This window comes from Magnolia sinica, chromosome 3, assembly GCF_029962835.1.
Source record: "Magnolia sinica isolate HGM2019 chromosome 3, MsV1, whole genome shotgun sequence".
NCBI classification, from domain to species: Eukaryota; Viridiplantae; Streptophyta; class Magnoliopsida; order Magnoliales; family Magnoliaceae; genus Magnolia; species Magnolia sinica.
Window position 1 is genome coordinate 119,483,642 of NC_080575.1, and position 24,832 is coordinate 119,508,473.

A 24,832-nucleotide genomic window follows, 5' to 3' on the forward strand; every position below is an offset into this window, starting at 1 on the left:
TCTCTCTCTCTCTCTCTCTCACCTTTGATATCCTTAAACCCTTTAGCAAACCCTTGAAAAGCTTTTGGAAACCCTCTTGGATGCCCTAGAAAAGCCCTACGAACCTCTATTTATAGTTTAGGCAACTCCCTTTCGCACCTCTTGTGAAACCGCCTCGGATTTACGCGGTCCGCACCAAATCCGGACTCAAATCTGCGTAACCTGGACTAGTCGAGTCAGGGCCTCGACTAGTCGAGCACTGTTCACTCGACCGGTCAAGGCAGGCCCTCGACTGGTCGAGCACTATTCATTGAGCTCGTTGGACTTTGAGTCGAGTGACCCTCGACTGGTCAAGCATTATTCACTCGACTAGACGAGCAGTGTGGTGAAACACTTCGATTTTCAACTGGCTGCACTATTTCTCCTCTGAACTGAGGAGGAAAACCCCATCATACTACACTCTTTCCAAGTTGATACGTATGCTGCATGGAAAGGTGCAACTCTGGACTCCAGTACAAAAGAAATTGCATAGACTTGCATTCCTATCCATCACAATCCATACAAATACGGCATCTTATACATTGCATTACCTAGAGAAGAAGCTTACACTCATCTACTACAATCGATGCAATACAACACTAAAGACAATAGTTGCCAAATACATGAAACTAGCTTAACACAAAACACAATCCATCACAACCACAGAAATCACTGATTGAAGACCCTCATCTTGATTGGGTTGGTAGCTACGTTAGTAACATTGCTGAGCATGTCATAGGTGAAAGAACCGAAAACCACACGTTCCGCGCATGTGAACGCCGGCAGTACTGGGCATTGCACAATTTTGGTGGCCTCTTTGTCCACACACATGTAGATCTTGTAGATGATCGACTCATCCCAGGCGTTCTTACTGCATTGGATCGCGGCATTTGCTCCAATCCCATTAGTGATCGCTTTCAACACGTCAGAAATGCTGTAGTTGGCTTCATCGGTAGAGATAATGCCTACACATCCCAACGGTGAGATAATTTCTTATGAAAGAACTACAACCGAACGGTTGGTGTACATGAGTTCTAGTTGCTAGGGATACATGGAGATGTTACCGTTTCTCTTGAATATCGAGAGCATGTCTATCTTAGCCCTAAGATCCAAGGCTTTCTTGAAGTAGTCATGTTCACTTAGGCCAGTGCATACACCGTACGTTTTCCATGTATTCCTCCACATGCTGCGCCCGTCACTTCTTGGACACTCGATGCTGGGCCAATAGCTATGTAAGTCGTCTGTTAGATCAGCAAGCTGTATCCATGTTTCATTGCAGCCACAGAAAATGAAGAAATTCATCAGCCCATCCAAGAAATGCGATCATGACCATCAAATCTTTTACACTGAATTTCCAGTGCAAGCATTTACGGTTGTCATGTGTGGGGACCACCAACATGAAAAATGTTACAATGTGTGTGATCCACCATCATATATAGAAACTGGAGGTACTCTCCATGAAACAAAGTTGGCTTACACCGAAAGTTTGGAGTAATATATATATACATATAGTTTGAAACATAAAATGCAGAAAGAACCTCATTGATGTAGAATCGGCTCTTCTTGCACTGTGTGAGAGCGGTTCCATCCTTGGAGTAGGGAAACAAGCCACTGACGAAGAAGTCGAGTTGAGGTTCACCCGTCTTCGGGAGGCAACACCCATCGCTGGTTTGCTTGCAATACGATCCGGGCCACTGCAAATGACCATGCCATGCTATCCATGTTAAAATTCTAGTTTTATTTTTATTTTTATCTTTTATTGAAACTCGCCTGGCGCATGAACTACAGCACGAGATTAACCCATCTGTCTAGAATTTAAACCCATGGGCCACCCCAAAACCAAATATTAGGTCTAAGCTCTACTGATTTTTAACTGGCAGAAGATACAAGGTGACCATTCGAAGTAATTCTTCAATATCATTTTGAGCAATGCAGTCTTTCCATGTTGCAATCTAAGCAAGAGAATGAATTTGCTTTCCACTGTTTGGATTGCAAGGAAGGTGCGAACTGTTCAATAATATTTCCTTGTATGCATGCACTTGAAAAGCCGTCATTACAATTTTTCCTGTCATTACTTCAGATTCCTCCAGACAAATAGACCAAACCCATCCTAAGAAGCGGGCCAGACCCACTCACCCATATCCCCGGAGAGAGAGAGAGAGAGAGAGAGAGAGAGAGAGGACAGTACCATGAGTACGAGGGAGTTGAAATCAACATCCTTAACAGCAATGTCAGAGAGAGAGAGAGAGAGAAAGAGAGGACAGTACCATGAGTACGAGGGAGTTGAAATCAACATCCTTAACAGCAATGGTGGTGACAAATAGCAATAGATGCAGGAGGGCAATTAGAATGTGGTAGGCCATTGAAGTAACAGAGATCGAATATTTTGATGTAACAACTAACAATCGCCACATGTAGTATATTTATAGGAGGTGAAGTCAGGTTAACGTCCGAAGCTCGTGGGCATGACTTCCCAACTCACGTGGGATATATATTTTTCGAAATTGGAAAGTGGTGTTTCTTGGTCAAGCCACGTCTTGAGAAAACTGTGGACTTTGGACTTCCACGCCACATGACCTTCACAACATCTCATCACTGGGAAAATACTTCAATTAAAACAGAATAGCCACAATTGGAGGGGTGCCCTATGTTGAAATTTTTGGTTTAAAAATCATTAAAGTTTGAAATACTTATTTTTCTCTGCAACTAGTTTTTAAAATTCTAAAGAAAAAGTGAGTTTTCTTTAGTATTATATTGAATAGAGTGAAAGAAAATTTGTTATTTATAAGTGATTGAGTTAGTAATATTCTTATTTGGAGAAATAGAGGATGGGATATTTAGTTTGTGTGTCCCACACGCATGCACACTTGGGCTTGGACATTTTTATTTGGAGAAATAAAGGATGGGATGTTCAGCAATCTAGACTTTACACTTCGCACGAGCATGAGATAGTCTAGATTTTATAGGCGGCCGGAAATGATTGGATTAATGAATCTAAAATCGTCGACCATTTTTCAGAATAGCTAGTAGTCTTAATAGTTAAAAATGTCTGAAAACAAATGGGTCTTAATAATCCAACGGTCATATTGTCGATCCAAACAGGTTCAGAATCATCCAAGTCCAACAGATTCAATCATATTTTTCAGTCAGAATCCGATCTAATCTCTTTTCTTTTTAAAAAATTGCTGAGTAGTTCAAACCTTATTTGATTAATTGAGTTCGACCATTCAACAAATCTACCAAAAGACCAACAACATTAACCCCATTCCTGAGTAAATTCCTTCGTGATTGCTGCACATTGGATTTTAACGAGAAGTCTTGTCTTATCTTGAAAGTAACTTACCTATAATCCAACAATAATCTCAATTTCAACCGAGAAAGGAGGGAATCAAACTTTAAAGACAACGTATTCATACATGATTCAGCCTGGTGTTAATTTCAATATCTTTTATTTTTAGTTAGATGTGGGCCTTTTATTTCTCTTCCTGACTCTGTGTATCTACAGGCCACCTATTAAAAGTTCATAACTGATACAGAGGTGTGTAGTACACAAGCAAATTTGCTTCCCTGCCAGAGGAAAATTTTAAGGTCAAATTCATCCACAATGGGACGCATCAGACTCATGGACGCCTGACTCGTTGTTGAAGTGACAGCACCAAGTACTTTCGGGCCCATCATGATGTATGTATTGTATCCACACGGTTCATCCATTTAAAGATATCATTTTAAGGCATGAGCCAAAGAATGAGTCTGATCCAAAGCTTGAGTTGATTCCGCTACAGAAAACAGTGGGGAGAGTGACCCACCCTTAAAAAATTAAAGTACTTAGGAAGTTTTCGATCATGCTTGTTTTCCCTTAGTTCATGTCTGTGTTAACTTACAAATAGGTTAGAATCTCAAATAAATATCATGGTGAACCTAGGAGTGTTTCAATGGTGGGCGTCACTCTTCCCACTGTTTTCTATAGTGGGGTCCACTTGAGTAATGGATCTAACTCATTCTTTAGGTTATGCCCTAAAATGAACTCTTCTAATGGATGAATGGTTTGAATACAAAACATATATCATGGTGGGTGCACATAATTTGGTGACGTCACTTTAGTAGCCAGTCTTGCTACTCAACCTGTCCGTGTAGCTAATCGGAGGCCAGAGCCCTCGTTTTGAAAAAAAAAAAACCTGTCCGTGTAGCTAATCGGCATCCGGGTTAGGGAGTAATTGGACTTTGCTGGTTAGAAATTGAAAACTGGCCACGTACCTCAAAATTCATAACAGGTAGAGAAATTCGGTTTGGCTGCCGACCCCAACACCATACAGCTAGCTGGTGTCAAAGTTCCGTGGGCCCACCATGATGTATGTGTTTTATCCCCGCCGTCCATCCATTTTTCCTGCTTATTTTAGGATAAGAGCCTAGTAATGAGGTAGATCCAAAGCTCAAGCAGGCCACACAGTGGGAAAAAAACAGTGGAAAGGTTATCTAAAACGAGTGTAGCCCCCTAAAAAGTTTCAACATTAAGAGTTCAATTCCAGTTGTTTTCAATAATGTGGTCGACGTGAGCCTTAGTGAGGTCGCAAAAATGAATAGGCGGACTGCATTAGACACATACATTGTGGTGGGCCCATTGAGCTTAGACACCACCTAGCTGGCCGATGTTGGGGTCACCAACCAAACCGGGTCCCAGGTAGAGACATGGTAATAGGACATGTGTTTTATTCACTTGATCTGTACATTTCTTCAATTTTTATTTTTTATTTTTTTATTTTTTATTTATTTTAAGCATGAGTTAAAAAATGAGGTAGATTTAAAGCTCAAGTGGAATACACCATGAGAAATAGTGGGAATTAAATGCTTGCTATTGAAATTTTTTGAGAGGCTATAGTAGTTTTGAATCAAGATGATATTTGTGTTTTCAATTCATCTAGGTCTGTGTGACCTTAGGGTAGATTGTATGGCAAATAAATTTCATAGTGGGCCATTGGAAGTTTCAACAGCGGGCGTGTCTTTATCCCCCGTTTTCCAGCAATGTGGTCCTATTGAGCTTCCAATATGCCTCATTTCTGAGCTCATGTCCTAAAATGAGCTGGTAAAATTGGATGGATGGGTTGGATATGGAGAGTTGAATACGACAAGTAAATGTAATTATATTTATTACAAATACTTGTACACAACAAGAGTATGCTTTACAACACTCACAAACTATCACTCTTAAATGACAACTCTCACACACAAGGAAAAACTCTTTTGAAGTCTCAATACTTGGATACTTTGCTTTCACTCTTGAACTCACCTTTTTTTTTTTTTTTTTGTTTATGTGTATTCATAATGAGACACTTCTTATATTTATAGAGGGTTATGGAAGATTCTAGAATCAACACAACTCTAAAGACTTCTAGAAGCTTCCAAATATCTTATAAGATTCTATTATATTCCGGAACATTCTAAGAGAATCCGGAGGGTTCTAGCATAGTTCGGAATATTCCGAAAGAGTCAAGAAAACTCTATTAAATTCTAAAAGTTTCCGTAAGATTCTAGAAAATTATAGAATTTTTCGGAAATGTCTGGAAGTTTCCAGAAGACTCCGGAATATTCAAGAGAGGTAGTGATGAAATTTAACACTCCCCCTCAGCACCAACTCTCACAAGTCTGCCTTAGTCATCATGCCAAGTTGCTTTCTGAATTCAGTGAACTTAGCATTGCTAAGTCCTTTCGTGAGTATGTCTGCAACTTGGTCATCAGTCTTCACATGACTCATCTCAATTTCTCCTTGAAGTACCTTCTCTCTCACGAAGTGATAGTGTACCTCTACATACTTGGTCCTGACATGAAACGCTGGATTTTCAGCCAAGCAGATTACTGATTGATTGTCGCAATGCAATATCATTGGATAATCATCTGGTTGATGAAGATCCCTCATTAACTGTATAAGCCATGTGCTTTCTTGTGTTGCCATTGCCATTGCTCTGTATTCAGCCTCCGTGGTTGATAAAGATACTGTAGGTTGTCTCTTGCTACACCAAGAGATTGCTCCTGAGCCAAGGTTGAATACGTATCCAGTAGTTGATCGTCGTGTGTCATGATCACCACCATAGTCAGCATCACAGTACCCAACTATCTTGCATGCTCCACGTTTCTTGTACAATAGACCAAGGTCTATTGTATCCTTTACATACCTCAGTATTTGACGTACTGCTTCAAGATGCGGCTTCTTTAGTGTTTGCATGAACCGGCTAACTACACTAACTGCGTAAGCTATATCTGATTGCGATAATATAAGGTAGATTAGACTACTAACTATTTGTCGGTATATAGTTGCATCTTTCAAGTCTTTTCCTTCTTTCGAACATAGCCTGGTGTTAGCCTCCATAGGTGTGGCAATTGGCTTACATTCGAGCATCCCATATTTCTTTAATAGGTCTTTGGCGAACTTCCGCTGACAGAGGAATATGCCTTTGCTGCTTTGGTCAATCTCCAGCCTAAGAAAATGCTTCAGTTCTCTAAGTTCCTTCATTTTGGAATTGCACGGAAAAGTTCTCTCTTGTCCTTTCAATCTCACCGTTATCATCTCCAGTGATGATCAAGTCATCCAGTACGCACTAGCACTATTGCTAGTTTACCTTCCTGAAATTTTACAAAGAGACTGGAGTCCGCAGGTGCCACTGAGAACCCACTTTGTACTAGGAATTCCCCTATCTTGCCGTACCATGCCCTCGATGCTTGTTTAAGCCCATACAAGGCCTTCTTTAGTTTACAGACATAATCCTGATGCCTTTTACTCTGGAAACCACTTGGCTGTTCCATGTAGATATCTTGATCAATTTCTCCATGTAGAAAGGCATTCTTCACATCCATCTGCCACAGCTTCCAAGGTTTGCTTGCTGTAAGTGCTAGTAGTACTTGTACCATTATAATTTTTGCTATTGGGCTAAAAGTCTAATCATAGTCCAACCCATATTCTTATGAGAATCCTATAGCCACTAGTCGAGCTTTTTACCTTTCTATTGATCCATCGGGGCGAGTCTTGACTTTGTACACCCATTTGCATGATATTGGCTTCACATCCTTGGGTTTTGGAACTAGTTCCCAAGTCTGATTTTGGTTTAATGCTTTAATCTCTTCTTCCATCGCCTTTTGCTATTTTGTGTCTCGGGATGCTTCTTCAAATATCGTTGACTCTTTCACGGTCTCTTCTTCTACTAAGGCAGTATCCACGTATCTTGGGTTATGCTTTCTCTGTCTAGTCGTCCTCCTAAGTGGTGGGTTGTCTACCACAACCTCCTGTTGACTTGGGCAAAGCTCTTTTAGACTACTTTGATGTACTCCAGTTTGTCATGGACTCATTGATTTATCTGGTGTTCCAGACAAATTAGGCACTTGCTCAACATCTCGTGCTGTAAGCGTCAACTCCTTAGTTGAAATAGGAGATTCTCCTTCCCTTGTCTCCTCCATCTTCTCATGCAGTTCATCTTCTAAGTCTTGAGAGTTTGACAGCTCCTCCTTTAGTGGCGACGACCATGATGAGGCTTCATCAAAGACAACATTTCTAGATATGTAGCACCAACCAGTTGCAAGGTTGAAACATTTCCACCCTTTCTTTTCACTGCTATAGCCCAAAAAGATGTAACGAATCGCCTTCTTATCGAACTTGATACGCAAGTGATCAGGCACAAACACATAGCATATACATCCGAAGACTCGGAAGTGACTCACCTTGGGCTTTATGTTCCATAGCTTCTCGAAGGGTGAGATAAAGCCTAATTTTGCCTGTGGTAGCCTATTGATTACATAAGCTGCCATTTGCATGCACTCTGCCCAGAATCGGCTGGACACATTCTTAGCATGTAGCATGCTTCGACATATCTCTGCAAGGTGACGATTTTTTCTTTCAGCAACGCCGTTTTGTTGTGGAGTACTCGAACAAGTCATTTGTCGTCAAATTCTACACTCTTTTAGATAATTTGAGAACTCTTCGACGTATACTCTCCACCATTATCCGTTCGCAAGCATCGGATCCTTCTATCGAACTTACTTTCGACCTTCTCCCGAAATTCTTTAAATTTTAATAAAGTTTCTGACTTCATGAAGTAAACCCAAACGTACCTTGAGAAGTCGTCAATGAAGGTCACCATGTAACGCATGCCACTAACCGATGCCTATTTTACCCGTTCGAACATGTTTGAGTGGATAAGCTCTAAGGGTTCTTTAGCTCTAAAATTTGATTCTTCATTTGGCAATTGGTGTGCTTTACCATATTGACACCCTGCACAAATTATATCTTCTCGAACATCCAGCTGGGGAAGACCTTTGAGCATAGCCTTCTTTATCATTATCTTCAGCTTATGATAACTCATGTGCCCTAAACAGGTATGCCAGAGATCTGCAGTCTCATTTTTCTAAGTCTTATCTACATAAGTTGATTCAGCTAACATTACATAGATTCACTCCAAGCGTCGTCCTTCCATGATAGGTGTACCTAACGGTTTAAGGTTTCGGTACAACTTAACATTCTCCAGTCTAAATACCACATAATTACCAGAAGATGTCAGTTGTCATACTGACAACAGGTTTTTCTTCATCTCTAGCATGTGATAAACATCTTGCAACTTTACTTGATTAGGGCTAAATCGAGGTGTGATAGTAGTCGTGCCTACGTGAGTTATTGGCAACCTTGAATTATTAGTTGTTACCACCACCCGATCTCCTTTATAGGCAGATAAACTTGACTGTTTCTTCTTATCACCTGTCATGTGATTTGAGTACCTTGAATCAATGGTCCAATCATTACTGTAGTTGATAGCTCCTTGATCGGAAACTGCGGCAAGGGCTATTTCACCCGTCTCTGTCACCATTGAGGAAGCAGCTACTTCGTTAGTGACTGTGTTAGACTGCTTGAGTGGTTCATCGAAATCTATCTCCTTCTCTGAACAATCTCCTTGGATGGTGGACATTAACTCATTCTTCAAATATTGAAGTCGAGCATCATTTGTTTTTGAAAATAATGATGCAAAGGTGTCGCATGCCATCTTGGGTGTGTCGTCATCCTTGATTCGCCCGAGCAAGTCATCCTCAATGGTTGACTTAAGCATGTACATGACCTTCCCAACCTTAATCTTCCACTTTCGGAGTGCTTCAGCATTTTTCTTAGGAGGTGGGGTAATCTTATTCCCACTAATAACATCCTACAAGGCCTGCCCTTCAAGGTAGGACTTAATGCGACTCCTCCAACTTTGATAGTTGTGGTTGTTAAGCCTCGTAACTTCGTTTGTTATGTTCACAAGATCCGCCATCGTGACTTGGTGTGATTATCACTCCCTTTACTAAGCAAGCCAACAAACTTCAGTTTCCAAACTGTGCAAGATCACCTTAGAAAACGGATCCCGACCAAACCTCGCTCTGATATCAAATTGAAGAGTTGAACACGACAAGTAAATGTAATTATATTTATTACAAATACTTATATACAATAAGGGTATGCTTTACAACACTCACAAACTATCACTCTTGAATGACAACTCTCACACACAAGGAAAAACTCTTTTGAAGTCTTAATACTTGGACACCTTGCTTTCACTCTTGAACTAACTCTTTTTTTGTTTATGTGTATTCATAATGAGACACTTCCTATATTTATAGAGGGCTATGGAAGATTCTAGAATCAACACAACTCTAAAGATTTCTAGAAGCTTCCAAATATCTTATAAGGTTCTATTATATTCCGGAACATTCTAAGAGAATCTGGAAGGTTCTAGCATAGTCCAGAATATTCCGAAAGAGTCAAGAAAACTCTATCAAATTCTAGAAGTTTCCGTAAGATTCTAGAAAATTTTAGAATTTTTTGGAAATGTCCGGAAGTTTCCAGAAGACTCCGAAATATTCAAGAGAGGTGGTGATGAAATTTAACAGGATAAAACACATATATCATGGTGGGATCACAGAGTTTTGCACCAGCTAGATGGCAGTCGTTGAGGTTGCTAACCAAACCACGTCCGATAAATCAGTGGAGTATATGGACGATTCACCCGGATTTTAGGCTCTCCTTTTTTTTAAAAAAATAATTATTATTATTTTTCATTTTTAACCTGCGGGACACATGGTTAAGTGATCCAGGCAGTTGGACTGATGCCAACTCAAGTCGAGTGTAGCTTTTCCATTAAACAAATGGGATAATGCGTCAATTGTCACAAGAGCTTTGCTAAGCGCACGCACGTGTGCAATAAACCTCATTTACAAGCCACGCATGTGCCAACATTACACAATGGATCTGAGATCCAATACATCCATCAGGTTGGTCCCACCTTCTAATGTTTTTTGAAAAAAAATAAAATCTCCTTCACTCTGATGTATCCTATTTGAGCAACAGGTCTCCGTTGTCATGTGTTACTGGCCTACATCGTTATGAACAATAGGTCTTTATTGTCATTTCTTATGCATCATTGTTGTCATGTGTTACGAGTTGCTAGTATCATGTGTTAGAGATCGTCGTTGTCATGAGCAATGAGTCTCCATTATTATGTGTTACAGGTATCTGTTATCATATACAAGGGATTGTCATTGTCATTTGTTATGGATCTTCGATGTCATGTGCTATTGTTTGCTATTGTCATATGTTACAAGTCACCATTGTCACATACTTTATTGAATCTGGTCAGCATGGGTGTGACACCCTAAGGTTCCTCCAAAACTATCCCTCCCCACCTAGAAAACCTTTACAACGCGGTTCTAATAGACTTCAATATCCAAGGCAAAGGTGTTAGTCTAGCCTCCAAGTGTTCTTGTTGCCTCCCTCCCTCCTCCAATTGTGAATCGGTGGACCATTTCTTTGCGACAGGTACGCTGGTCAGCAGAGTGTGGGAACGCTTTCGAGCAGATTGCGGAATCCCCCAGCCCTTGCTCCCTACAGCGCCCGGCCGTGCTACTCAGTGGTGGAATGCATCCCAAGCTTCACCGACCCTGCTAAAAGGCCTGATTCCCATTTTCATTTTTTTTGGGAATTGTGGAAGGCCAGGAACTCCAATCGCTTTGATAATAAAGCCTCCGACTCTTCCCAAATTGAGCAAGGGACCTTATTCTAGATTTAGTTCGTCAGCTCAATATTACCAACCCCGAGAATCCTCCACAATTTAGTTTCTAACATGAGCAGGGCCTGGCGCATCCCTACCCCTCATCCCACGTCTCCTCTCATCTCCATCATGAAATGGATAAGGCCTCCGCCAGGCTAGATCAAACTGAATGTGGATGGATCATCCGGAGGTAACCTGGGGCTTTTAGGCAGTGGCAGTTTAGGGAGAGACGAATCAGGAAAATTCCTATTTGGATTTTCTCACGGCTACAATCTTGGTACAAATACGAGAGCTGAGACCAAAGCCATCTTGGATGGGCTCACCCTGGTGCTCCAGCTGGGCTACTCCAATATCCAGGTGGCAAACGACTCCATTGTTGTGGTGAAGGCCCTTTCCAATCCTCATAACGCCTGCTAGACGATTTGGTACTGGAAGGCAAGATTCACCCTCCTCTCTCAATCCATGCAACTTCAAATTGCTTACACTCCAAGAGAGGCAAACTCGGTCACTAACGGTTTGGCCCGTCTTGGGAGTGAGTCCCAGTCCAACGCCACTTTCCTCTCTCGAGACTCTCTTCCACCTTCCATCAGAGGACTTCTGTTCCTCAACAAAGTCGGCCTTGGTTCCCTATGAGTATAAGCATAGTGTTTCTAGTCCTCTAGTTTCTTTCAGTCCATATAATAGGGGGGCCCATTCCCCTTTTGTTATCGGCCCTTCATGAATGTGTCCTTGTAAACTATTCTCGGCCAGCTCCTGTTATATATAAAAAGTTTATTAAAAAAAATGTACATTATTCAATCTTTTACATTAATGTATCCACATTCAAAACATCATCCATCATTGAACTTTTTATATCAAGGTATATACATTCACAACATACACATCACACAATAAGCATACAAAAAAAATCAATCATGTCATATTTTAAATATACATTTTTTGTGCATTGAGAAAAAGTCATGCATGTCCTTTTTTTTTGGAGAAAAGAATGCTATATAATGTAATGCAAGAGAATGGACCATGGTTGGAGAGCATGGCGGGTCCCATAGAAGTACTTCAAAGAAAAATGGCTTCAGAGAATGTAACATTGGAGAATAGAATGAAATGTAATGTAATTGGCAAAGAGTAGTAGTGAGTTATACCAAAGAGTTTCGGATGAAGAAGGGTTTTTTTTGATGGGGCTTCCTCTAAATAAATAAATAAATCTAAATGGGGTCCTTGAAATCGGCTTGACCTCACAAAATGGTATTCAAACAACATTTATAGGGCCTACCATGAGTTGTGTGAAATCTACACCGTTCATTTAGTTCGGATTTTTATTTCAAGGCATAGGCTCAAGAATGAGGAAAAATCACAGTAAAAGTGACATTTACTGTGAGAGAGAGAGAGAGAGAGAGAGAGAGAGGGATTGCACCATGAGTTTTTCGGTCTAGGGGCAACCCAAATGCCTATTGTCTTGTATAATTCCCACCATGATATGAAAATCTTTTTTTTTTTTTTAAATAAAATAAAATTTGGAACTCAAGAATATATATATATATATATATATATATATATATATATATATATATATATATATTACACCGTATTACACTCTTCAACCAAACTATAGGCAACACGAGATGGGGCCTGCTAGTTGCACGGTCAAGATAAACAACTAGGCCATTCACATGTCCAATTGTGCGTGTGAGCATCAACATAATCATATACATCCTGCGAACATGTCGCATTCCAAGATTGCAAGTATGATCCAAAGAGAGTTGGGCTAGATTAAGCCAGTGGAGAACATGGTGTATTTAGGGGTCCTATTGTCAGCGGGTAGATGGAAGAAAGATGCATTCCAGAGACTATTGGATAGGGTTGATGGGCGCATTAGCGGGTGGAAAGCAAGGTTTCTCTCTTGTTCATGGAATGAAGGCTCTATTTTATTATTATTATTATTATTATTTTTTTTTATTTTAAGCATCAACATAATCATATACATATATTGCGCATGTAAGTAACCCTATACGGCTGTTCATATGCCCAAATATATGAATCACAACAAAACCATGTATGAGAGTTTGTGTGTATGTATTAAAATGCAATCTGCATTTCTGTTTATTGATTAGGTTGCTACATCAAGGATTGTGAAGTTGGCTTGGGTCATGTCAGGCGATCGGAACTATTTACAATATGAGCCTCACCTGGTGCAGAATAACTCATAATGAAACTCTCCCTTTGAAATACTTTAGCATTTTGATCATCTAACTTTTCTTTGTTGAACATACCCTACCTCCTTTGCTTTTGCAGTAGGGGCCATTGATACAAAAGTCTAGGATTTTTCAATCTTGAAGATTCTTGTACTTAATGGATGTATTTTCTGAGACCACATGGGGTGTTTGTTTTTCAATTCTCTCGTAATCTACGTGCAAATGAGTAATGATTAATTATCAAGTAATTCATGCATTGTTTCTTATGTTCATATTGATGACTTACTTTTTAGACACTAAAATTGAGGAATGTGCAAATTTTATGTGGGGCCCATTGTGATATATGTGGCTTATCCATGCCGTCCATCTATTTTGCAGACTGATTTTAGGGCATGATTTTAAAATTGAGGCAGATCCAAAGCTCAGGTGGAGCACACCACATGAAAGAGTGGGTTGAATGCCCATCTTTAAAAACCTTTCATGACCACGCTTTTTTATGTGTGAGCCACTTGAGCTTTGGATTTACCTTATTTTTGGGCTCTGCCCTAAAATATTCAGTGACAATGGATGAATGGTGTGGATATGTCACAGACATCACATTGGAGGCCACAAATTTATGTTAATACTTTTAAATAGTTTTTATAAGGAGGTAATTACCACGGGTGGTAAATGGTAATTATTACCCATTTGCGTAGGATTGAAAGATAAACACCCTCCCCACATCTATATCAATACATCCAAATGTTTTGTTTGGTGTGACCCACCTGAGTCTTAGCTCTGCCTTATTTTTACATATACTTTGAATTGTTGCATTTTAAAACAAATGGACGGAGTGGATTTGTCACGGAGATATCTGTGGGCCCACACACCCCCGGTGCCACTGGCGATCCACTTCTGGTTCTGAAGGCGAGTGTGCCTAATAGATGAGGTGGATCTTCACCTACGTATCTAGTTGTCTGAGGTATGCTATCACAGCTTATTAAAAATTATATGATACATGGTCGACAGGTTTTCAGCTCTGGCCAGTGGGACTTTTGGTTCAGTAATCCGGACCCACATTATCTATTGAGCCACCCGGTGGGTGGAGCATACTCCAAAGGACAGCCACATTGGAGGGCCCAGGGCGCAACCGCCTATATTAATTAAGACCTTTTCTCTGTAGATGTGGATCTTTTGTCTCTTCTCATCCCTTTTGTCTATCTCTAGCCTACTTGTCAAAAGGTCACACCTATCTCCAATGACATTTTTAGTTATTCAGCAATTGGACTACACTAGTCAAGCTTTCTTTTTAAAAAAAAAAAAAAAATTTATTTTAATAACATGCGTCACACATGGTCAAGGAATCACGCAGTTGGACTTACGCGACCTCCGGTGGAGTGAAGCATTCCTATTAAACAAATCTGATAATTCCTCGATCGTCAGAATAGGTCCAAGATCCAGTACATCCATCGAGATCCAATACACCCATCAGGTTGTTCCCCCTTTTTAATGTTTTCCCAAAAATAAATCCCCTTCACTCAACATGTTGACCCAAAGACAGGTGGATGAGTTAGAAAACTTCTTCGAAGTTTTTTATATCTGTAAAATAGTTGTTTTGTATTCTGTGGCTCACTTGATCAGTGAATCAAACTGATTCTTGGGTTAGAGCATCAATATCGTGGGGTCTTTATGATGGATGGATTGGATCTCGATCGGACCTATCATACCAAGCTGGTAAATATGTGGCATGCACATGCACTTTGTTGTACACGCGTGCAGGCTTAGCAAAGCTATCCTCGTAAATATAATAAATCATCCTCATCTAAGACTAGTAATGACGTCGTTTCCAACTGCGATATTAAATCATCCCCATCCAAGAATAGTAATGACGTCGTTTCCAACTGTGATATTGTACAGGGCACGCGGATTTCCTGCGAAAGCCTTTGCCCTGCACAAGGATGCTGGATGGGGCTGCTGCCATGTTTGTGGGAAATCTACTCCGTTCATCCGTTTGGCAAGCTCTATTTTGGTTATGAAAGCAAAAATGAGGTGGATCAAAAACTCAAGTGGGCCACACGAGAGGGAAAGTTGGAGAAAGAAATACCTACCGTTGAAACCTTCATGGGCTCCACCTTGATGTTTATATGCCATCTAAACCGTTTATAAGTTCATTACTCACTGGGATGAAGTGAAAATATAAAACATTTAGCCTGATACAAAGCTTTTATGGCCATAAGAATGTTTCAATGGTTGTCACTGAATACCCACTATTTCCTCTTGTGTGGCCCACTTAAGTTTTGAATCCACTATATTTTTGGTGTAATATCCTAAAATGAGTTCTTAAAATGGATGAACAGGGTAGACTTATTACAAATATGTCGGTGGGCCCTATCCAGCATCCTTGCGCAGGAACTTCCTACTAAAGGCTTGGCAGGAAATCCGCGTCAAGGATATTTGCAACCACACGTCTCTACGTCCACACAAGCGCCGGGCACATTCCAGCATGGCACTTGGGAATCTGGGACATTGATCATGCAGGTAGCACGGTAACGCACGTGCCTTAGCCTCAAAATATGGCCAGTCCAATATTTATTAGGTGGGCCATATGTATAAGAAAAGATGACCAGAGAGATGATCACTGATGGTCGACTTTCAATATACATGGATGACCACATGACAAGTGCGTACACGTACAACATTTGACACGTGTACCTTTTGCCACATGCATTTGCGCAACTGCAGTACCACCCCGTTGAATGGATTAATTGATACAACCTGAAGTGAACTTTTCATTCAAATAAAAGAGAGAAGGGTAAGGAATGGAACGAGGTTGCTATATATAATAGTGTTGCGACGGATACGTCTCGGAATTTAGCCTTTGTATCTCTTTAAACAATCCCAACCAGTTATATGATGGACCTTGTCATCTTAAAATAATCCAAATTGATCGAACCCATGACCTCTTGTTGAAACACTTGTGAATCTGCCACCCAGGCATGAGTAAGGACCCACCCACCGTGGTGTTTATTTGCTATCCAACCAATTCATAAGGTCGTATAGACAGGGACGAAGGTAAAACACAAATGTCAACTTGCTCCAAAACTTGTGTGGGCCCCGGTATGTTTTTAATGGTGGGCATTTAATCCTTACTGTGTGGTCCACTTGAGGCTTGGATCTGCCTCATTTTTGGGCTTATACCCAAAATAATCTGTAAAATAAATGAACGGCGTGGATAAAAACCCATACATCATGATAAGCCCTACATAGTGCTTGCGTAGACCGATTGCGTAGACCAATTCCATCCACGCGGGGCAAGATATTTGTTTTTATGTTTGATTCCAAGTTAGATTAATCAGAAATTAAAGTTAAAGCAATTTTAAAATTTATAACCAGGTTAGATGGTACGCTGATGTTACAAAATAATTAGTTGGACTCCAACCATCAGTCATAGAGTTGGATTGTCCATCATGTGGCACTTTATTTTATTGCGCATCACACCTAATACCTTGACCAAACGATTCTAACCAATCTATCAATGACCAGAAAAATGAACGGTTGCGGTTGATCTTTGGAGACGGTTTGGTCATGACCCAACATTTAGCTATCAATCCCTTGCAAGAAATTACTTTGATCCAATGATCTTAACCGTGATTAATGGATGAAAAAATGGGCGGTGCATAGTAATTATATTAGAAAATATCTAATGTGGGGTCCTTTTTTAATTACCCATGAATCTCAAGGAGAACTTTGATCAGACAGTCAGCATCCGTTAGTGTATGGGAATAATGGGTGGATCCAAGCAATTATGCCATTTCGGGTCTTACAAAACTTGTATTTGTAAAAGAATATAGATTCTCTGCTTGCCACAAACAGAAAACTCATGTTTGTTATTATTTGATTGGCCACATCATCACACATTGCATTTAATGCATCACTGGCAATGTCAATGATGTTGTGGACCAATCACAATGCAGGAAAATAAGAGTTTTCTATTTGTGGTAAGCAGATGATCCGATTCATTTGTAAATGAAGCACACTAACCTAACTCATGCTATGTACCTATTGGTTTACTTTCACAATCCTAGAGCCAGAGGGTGGAACTTTCATGAGATCCATGCAGTCCATCCTTATGTCATTGAACTCAATAACGATGATAAATCCAAAACTCTAGGTAGGCCACGACATAAGAAACAGGTAGGATGGAGCACCCACTATTGATGCTAAAATCTAGTAGTCCCTACTAGACCATTGTGTACCTGCAAAACCAAGCAACGATGGGGACAGGTTGTAGCCGAGGACCTTCCAACACATAAGTCAAAATAAGCACACTCTGGGTCTAATTGAATTGGAGTAATAGTGTATACTTTTTACCATAGATAGGGCTCTTATTTATATTCTTTTAAGACATCTTCCTTATATGATAATGAGTCTCCCATGTAGATGCGTATCAAACAAGGAATCCTCCCCTGGGTATAAGGTGTTATCCCTAACGTGATTCTTAGCGAAGATCTTGGAGAGGCAATCCTTTTCGTATACGAAGGAAATATCTCCTAGTGGTTGGCATTCGAGGAGGTTATGGTTGATAGTCGAGGCTGACCTCTAAGTTGTATTGATCAAGGTCATGCAGACCAAGCTTAATTATCAATCATGGTCAAGGCCAAACTTTGAGGTTAAGGCCTCTGATCAAGATTAGGTCGATACTTGCAGCCGTTGCTTGGTCGCGATAGTGAAATGCTAGATCAGCGATTGAAGTTATCGCTTATGATTGGTGCTCGGGTTGATTACGGATGTCGTGCTCGATGGTTGAGGCTGAGCTCTTACCTGACCTCCTCGTTCGAGTTATCTACCTTATCATTTCTACCTCATTCTAGTTGTTTGGTCAGTCCAATTTTACCCATAACACCTACCATTACTTTTGTGTAAGGCCTACTATAGTGTTCATATGCCATTCAATTCATTGATGTGTCTCACCAAGAAGAAAAAGTTACCGAAAATTCGAAGTATTACAGCACTCAGGTGGACGATACCACATGATTTTAGAAGTTTTATGTGCACCTTTTTTGGGCTGAATCATCCTGATTTTTGGAATCAAGGCAAAACAAGGAGGGTCATACCTGCTAGATGGCGTGGAATTATTGCATGCGAAGTTGCATGCACGTTTGTCACAAATACATCTACATGCACGAGGAATACTTTGTTACTTGGCCGAATGTGATGGATGATACTAAGGCAATGAAAAACTAACATGTAGAAGGTTAGTAATTCAGATTATACTTGCCAAATTATGTGTTCTAGTTTAAATGTATAAAAAACAATTAAACTCGTTTGATCATGCAACTTTCACGTTCAAGGACATTTATTAAATGGTTGAAGTGAAATATCTTGCAGTTTTTTTCCTGTTTTCCTGTTTTAGCAAAAAGGTTATGGATGCCGTACATAGATAAATAAAAATTAACATACCTAATTGGGGCAAGGCCCTACCTAAACCCCCAGATGGGCTATACATGAATAAGATAGCTTAACCCAACTTCTCATATACATAAAAATAAAAATAAAAACCTCCTACTAAATCATTTATATCTAATGGCACCCAACTAGTCTGATGGACGAAATTTTCTATTAGCATTTCAGCCACCAACTTGAAAGGCTCCTATCGAATGCTAGAGCCGCATCCACGTAAAAAGCATCTATCTTAAATTTATTTTTTTCAAAGACACGGAGCAATTGAAAATTCATTGAAACCCATGCAAAAAAAAAAATTAATTAAAATTTTTTTGTCACCGACTGATACAACATCACCGTTCCCAGTTTCATCGTTTTGGTTATGTTTTGCGATTTAGGATCACCAGCATCTATCGCTGCCGGGAGGCCCACATTCCAAGCTGCTCAGACCATCGGAATCGCCCACATTATTGTGTGCTATTCTGAATGGTGTATGACCCAAAAATTGCACTGAAAGGATGATCCTGACGACCACTGATTTGTGGAGTTGGATGTTTCAGATATCTGGGAATATTGGCCCTAGGGAGATACATGCCTGTAATCTTGTGTCTTGACACAGACAACGCGAATGAACAAGGACGCGGATTGCCTACTGAGTAAGCCACGTGGGACCCATATTGTTCTAAATATTTGTCCACGCCGTCCAACCATTTTACCAGCTCATTTTGGGAAATTTCCCAAAATTGAAGCTTATGCAAAGCTCAAGTGGAAACAATGGGCATTGAAGACCTACCGTTGAAAACTTCCCGGGGCCCACATAAGTTTTGGATAAGCTGATATTTTTGTATTTTCCCTTTATGGAATCCATGTCTGTCTGACCTTATGAACCCGTTGGATGACTAATAAACGTCGCTGTGGTATGGTCCACTTGAGCTTTGGATATGCTACAATTTTAGTCTCATGCCAGTTAGACGTAGATCCTTTGTCTCTTGCCATCCCTCTTGTCCTTCTCTAGCCTACTTATTAAAAGGTCACACCTGCCGCAAATGATATTTTAAGGTAAAATCCGCTCACGGTGTGGTTATTCAGCAATTGGAATACACGACTCCAGCTTTCTTTCTTTTTTTATTAATAACATGCGTCACACATGGTCAAAGAATCACGCCGTTGGACTGACGCGACCTCAGGTGGAGTGAAGCTTTCCAATTAAACAAATTGGATTATTCCTCAATAGTCAGAATACGTCCAAGATCCAATACATCCATCAGGTTGGTCCCCCTTTCTAATGTTTTCCCAAAAAACAAATCTCCTCCACTCAACAGGTGGGCCCAAAAACGGGTGGATGAATTAGAAAATTTCTGCAAAGGTTTTTATATCTGTAAAAATATTGTTTTGCATACTGTGGCTCACTTGACCAGTGCATCTAACTGATTCTTAATTGGGATAGAGCATCAATTAATATAGTGAGGTCTTTCTGATGGATGGATTGGATCTCGGACCTATCATACCAAGCTGGTAAATATGTGACATGCACATGTACTTTGTTGTACATACGTGTACGCTTAGCAAAGCTATCCTTGTAAATATAACAAATCATCCTCGTCTAAAAAAAGGAATGACGTTTCCAACTGTGATATTGTACACGGACGCCGATTTCATGGGAAAGCCTTTCGCAGTAAGTTCCGGGCAAGGATGGTGGGTGGGGCCGTGTGTGAGAAATCCATTCCGTCCATCCGTTTCGAGAACTCAATCTAGGATGTGTTACCGAAAATTAGGAGGATACAAAACTCAAGTGGGTCACATGAGGGGGAACATTTGGGAAAGAAATTCATGCAGTTGAAACCTTCCTAAGCTCCACTTTGATGTTTATATGCTATCCAAACCTTTTATAAAGTCATTACCAATGGGATGAAATGAAAACACAAAAAATCTAGCCTGATACAAAAGTTTTATGGCCATGAGAATGCTTCAACGGTTCTTACTGAATGCCCACTGTTTCCTCTCGTGTGGCCCATTTGAGTGTTGGATACACTTAATTTTCAATTGTATGTCCTAAATTGATTTATAAAAACTAATGGACGAGGTGGATTTCTCAAAAACATCGAGGTGGGCCCCACCCAGCATCCTTGCACACGAACTTCATGGGAAAGGCTTGGGCAGGAAATCCACGTCCCCAACTGTGATATTGCTCAGAAATTGGATTGCATACTGAGTTACTCAGTGTGCTCTTATCGTACTGAGTAAACTCAGTTGGGCCCACCGTGAATGTATTTGTCTTATCCACTTTGCCCATCCGTGTTTTCAGATCATTTTAGTGGTTGAGCTCAAAATTTAGGTATATCTAAAGCTCAAGTGGACCATACCACAGAAACTGTGGGAATAATGATTCCACCATTGAAACCTTTCTATGGCCCACGATGATGTTTATTTGTCATCCAACCTATTCATAATATCACAACAACATGGATGAAGTGAAAAAACAACTATCATATGGATTTAAAACTTCTGTGGCCCCTACGAAATTTTCGGTGGAAGATGTTCAATTCGCACTATTTCCGGTGCTATGTACTTGTTGGTTTACTTTCACAATCCTAGAGCCCGAAGGGTGGAACTTTCATGAGATCCTTGCAGTCCATCCACATGTCATTGAACTCAATAATCATGATAAATCCAAAACCTTAGGTAGGCCACCGCATAAGAAACAATTAGGATGGAGTGCCTATTGTGGATGTTGAAATCTGGTAGTCCTTACTAGACTATCGTGTACCTACAAAATCAAGTGAAAATGGGGGCCTTATTTGTAGCTAGGGACCCTTTGACACCTAAGTCGAGTCTAATCGAATTAGGGTAACAGTGCATATATACCTTTCACTATAGGTAGGTCTCTTATTTATATCCTTTTGAGACGTCTTCCATATATGATAATGAGTCTACCATGTAGATGCGTATCACACGAGAAATCTTCCTCTAAGTATATGATGCTATCATCATCGTGATTCTTGGCGAAGATCTCAGAGAGGCAATCATTTCCGTATACGAATGAGATATTTGTCAGTGGTCAGCATTTGAGGATGTCGTGGTCAATAGCCAAGGCCGACCTCTGAGTCATATTGGTCGGGGTCCTGCAAACCGAGCTTAATTGCCGATCATGGTCTAAGACGAGCTTTAAGGTTAAGGCCTCTAATCAGAGTCAGGTCGGTACTTGTAATCGTTGCTTGGTCGTGGCTGTGAAATACTCGATAGCAATTAAGGTCATTGCTTATGATTGGTGCTTGAGTTGATTGCGGAGGTCATATTCGGTGGTTGAGGCTGAGTTTACCTGACTCCTCATTCGAACTGCTTGCCTTGTCGTTTCTATCTCATTCTAGTTATTTGGTCAGTCTAATTTTACCCATAACACCCACCATTACTTTTGTATAAGGCCCACCATAGTGTTCATATGCCATTCAATTCATTCATATGATCATGATGTGTCTCACCAAGATGAAAAAGTTATCGAAAATTCAAATTTAGAGTATTCCTATACTCAGGTGGTCCAAACCACATGATTATTTTATAAGTTTTAGGTACACCTTTTTTGGGCTGAATCATCATGATTTTTGGAATCGAGGCAAAATAAGGAGTGTCATACCTGCTAGATGGGGTGGAATTAATGCATGTGAAGTTGATTCCCCATGCTAGAGAAAGTAGCCCCAATAGTTCCTGGAACAAGGTGCTCAGGCATTTTTCTTTGTAGATTACAAATTGCAAACATGCACACTTGCATGCACATCTGTCACAAACACATCTTCTTCTTTTTTTTTTTTTTTTTTTTTTTTTTTTTTTTTTTTTTTAAATTCTATTGAAGTCACAAACACATCTACATGCATGAGGAATACTTGCTAACTCTGGCCGAGTGTGATGGATGATACTTAGGCGATGAAAAACTTACATGTAGAACATTAATAATTCAGATTATACTTGCCAAATTATATGTTCTAGTTTAAATATATAAAAAACAATTAGACTTGTTTGATCATGCAACTATCAAGTCCATGGACATAATTTATTAGATGGTTGAAGTGAAATATCCGGCAGTCTTTTTTCCGTTTTCCCATTTTAGCAAAAAGGTCATGGATGCCAGTACATAAATAAATAAAAATTAATATACCTAATTGGGCAAGGCCCTGCCTAAACCCCCAAACGGGCTATACATGAATAAGATAGCTTAACCCAACTTCTCATATACATAAAAATAAAAAATAAAAAAAACCTCCTACCAAATCATTTATATTTAATGGCACCCAAAGTAGTCTGATGGACGAAATTAAAGCTGGCCCCTCACTTTTATGCATTTCAGCCACCAACAAGAAAAGCTCCTATGGAATGCTAGCGCGGCATCCACATGCAAGGGCGCGGATTAGGTAACAGGCGGAGGCTCCTAGGGCAACTGAGGGGCCACTGTGATATATGAACTTTATCCACACCGTTCATCCATTTTTATGTATCATTTTAAATTATGAAGGCAAAAATAACGAATATCCAATGCCCAAATGGACCACACAGTGGGAATTAAATTCCTACAGTTGAAATTTTCTTAGGGACCAATGAAGTTTTGGATCGAGACAATATTTGTTTTTTCGCCTTATCCAATTGTATATGACCATATCAACAGGTTGGATGGAAAATAATTGACACAGTCGACCCTAAGAAGGTTTCAGTGGTGGGCATCCTCATTACTGCTGCTTCCTATGGTGTGGTCCACTTGAGATTTAGATCTGCCTTATTTTTGGTTTAACCATTTAAAATGATATGGAAATATGGATGGATGGTGTGGATAAGACTCGTAAATCATGGTGGCCCCTCAGTGGCCCTCGCAGCCTCTGCCTGTCCCGAGCTCGGAACAGGCGGGGTATTACTTAATCCGCGCCCCACGTACAAGGCATCTATCATAAATTTATCTTTTTCAAAAACACGATGCAATTGAAAATTCATTGAGATATATCACCAGCATCTATCGCCCTTGGGAGGCCCACATTCCAATATGCTCGGACCATCGGAATCGCCTACATTATTGTGTTCTATTCTGAATGGTGTATGACCAAAAATCGCACTGAAAGGATGATCCCGACCACTGATTTGTGGAGTTGGATGTTTCAGATCAATATTGGGCTATCTGGGAATATTGGCCCTAGGGCGATGCATGCCTGCAATCCTGCGTCTTGACACAGACAACGCGAATGAAAGAGGGACGGGGATTGCGTACTGAGTAAACTCTGTGGGACCCACAGTGTTCTATATGTTTATCCACGCTGTCCATCCATTTTACCAGCTCATTCGGGGAAATATCCCAAAATTGAAGCTTGTCCAAAGCTCAAGTGGATCACACCTCAGGAAAGAATGCGCATGGAACACCTACGGCTGAAAACTTCCTGGGGCCCACGTAAGTTTTGGATAAGCTGATATTTTCGTGTTTTCCCTTCATGGAATCCATGTATGTCTGACCTGAACCTGTTGGATGACAAATAAACATCACTGTGGGCACTATGAAGGTTTCAACGGTGGAACGTCATAAATCCCACTATTTCCTATGGTATGGTCCACTTGAGCTTTTGATATGCTTCAATTTTGGGCTCATGCCCCTAAAATAAGCTGCAAAAAGTGATGGACGGTGTGGATAGGACACATAACGGTGGGCACCACAGAGTTTTCTCATCACGCTATATCGTTATGAGTTTTTTTTTTTTTTTTTGGGTTAGCTTGTTAGTACCCACCCATGTCAGTACACACACTCCATGTTAGCCACCCCCACTAGGGGTAGACCTCAAGTTTTTAAACGAGGTATATCCACTCAGTCTGCCAGTTGAGCTATTTATCTGGGTGTTATATCGTCATGAGTTACTCAGTACGCACCGTGAAATAGAGATTAGCTAGCTAGAACAAGCTCCTTTTAAGCACATCACACGTGACAAACTTATTAAAAAAAGAAAAAAGAATAAAGAAGATGAAGAAGATCAGGACGGTCCTTTAATCAGGTAATCACGTGTACAGAGAAAGTGGACGGTTTGGGTAAGGGATGGCGCATATGATGCACGACCCACATTACCACACACTTTCCAAGTTAACACGTATGCTGCATGGAAACGTGCAGCTCCAGACTCCGGTACA

General features: G+C 40.3%; 1 protein-coding gene across 1 annotated transcript; it reads right to left on the reverse strand.

Moving 5' to 3' along the window:
• Window positions 1-605: 605 nt before the first annotated feature.
• Window positions 606-2,403, reverse strand: LOC131238728 (extracellular ribonuclease LE-like). Its single transcript, XM_058236337.1, has 4 exons — window positions 2,286-2,403; window positions 1,557-1,712; window positions 1,083-1,275; window positions 606-983 (listed from the first exon to the last, which is right to left on the reverse strand). Exons 1-4 carry the CDS (start codon window positions 2,379-2,381, stop codon window positions 688-690), a joined length of 741 nt encoding a protein of 246 aa, XP_058092320.1. The 5' UTR covers window positions 2,382-2,403; the 3' UTR covers window positions 606-687.
• Window positions 2,404-24,832: the final 22,429 nt, after the last annotated feature.

Excerpts from the sequence above, each read along its gene's own strand:
- LOC131238728 (XM_058236337.1), bottom strand. The coding sequence starts at position 2,381 with ATGGCCTACCACATTCTAATTGCCCTCCTGCATCTATTGCTATTTGTC. Across the intron at positions 1,276-1,556 it reads GCCGATTCTACATCAATGAG|CTTGCTGATCTAACAGACGA; the intron begins GTTCTTTCTGCA and ends ACATGGATACAG. Across the intron at positions 984-1,082 it reads CTCGATATTCAAGAGAAACG|GCATTATCTCTACCGATGAA; the intron begins GTAACATCTCCA and ends TGGGATGTGTAG.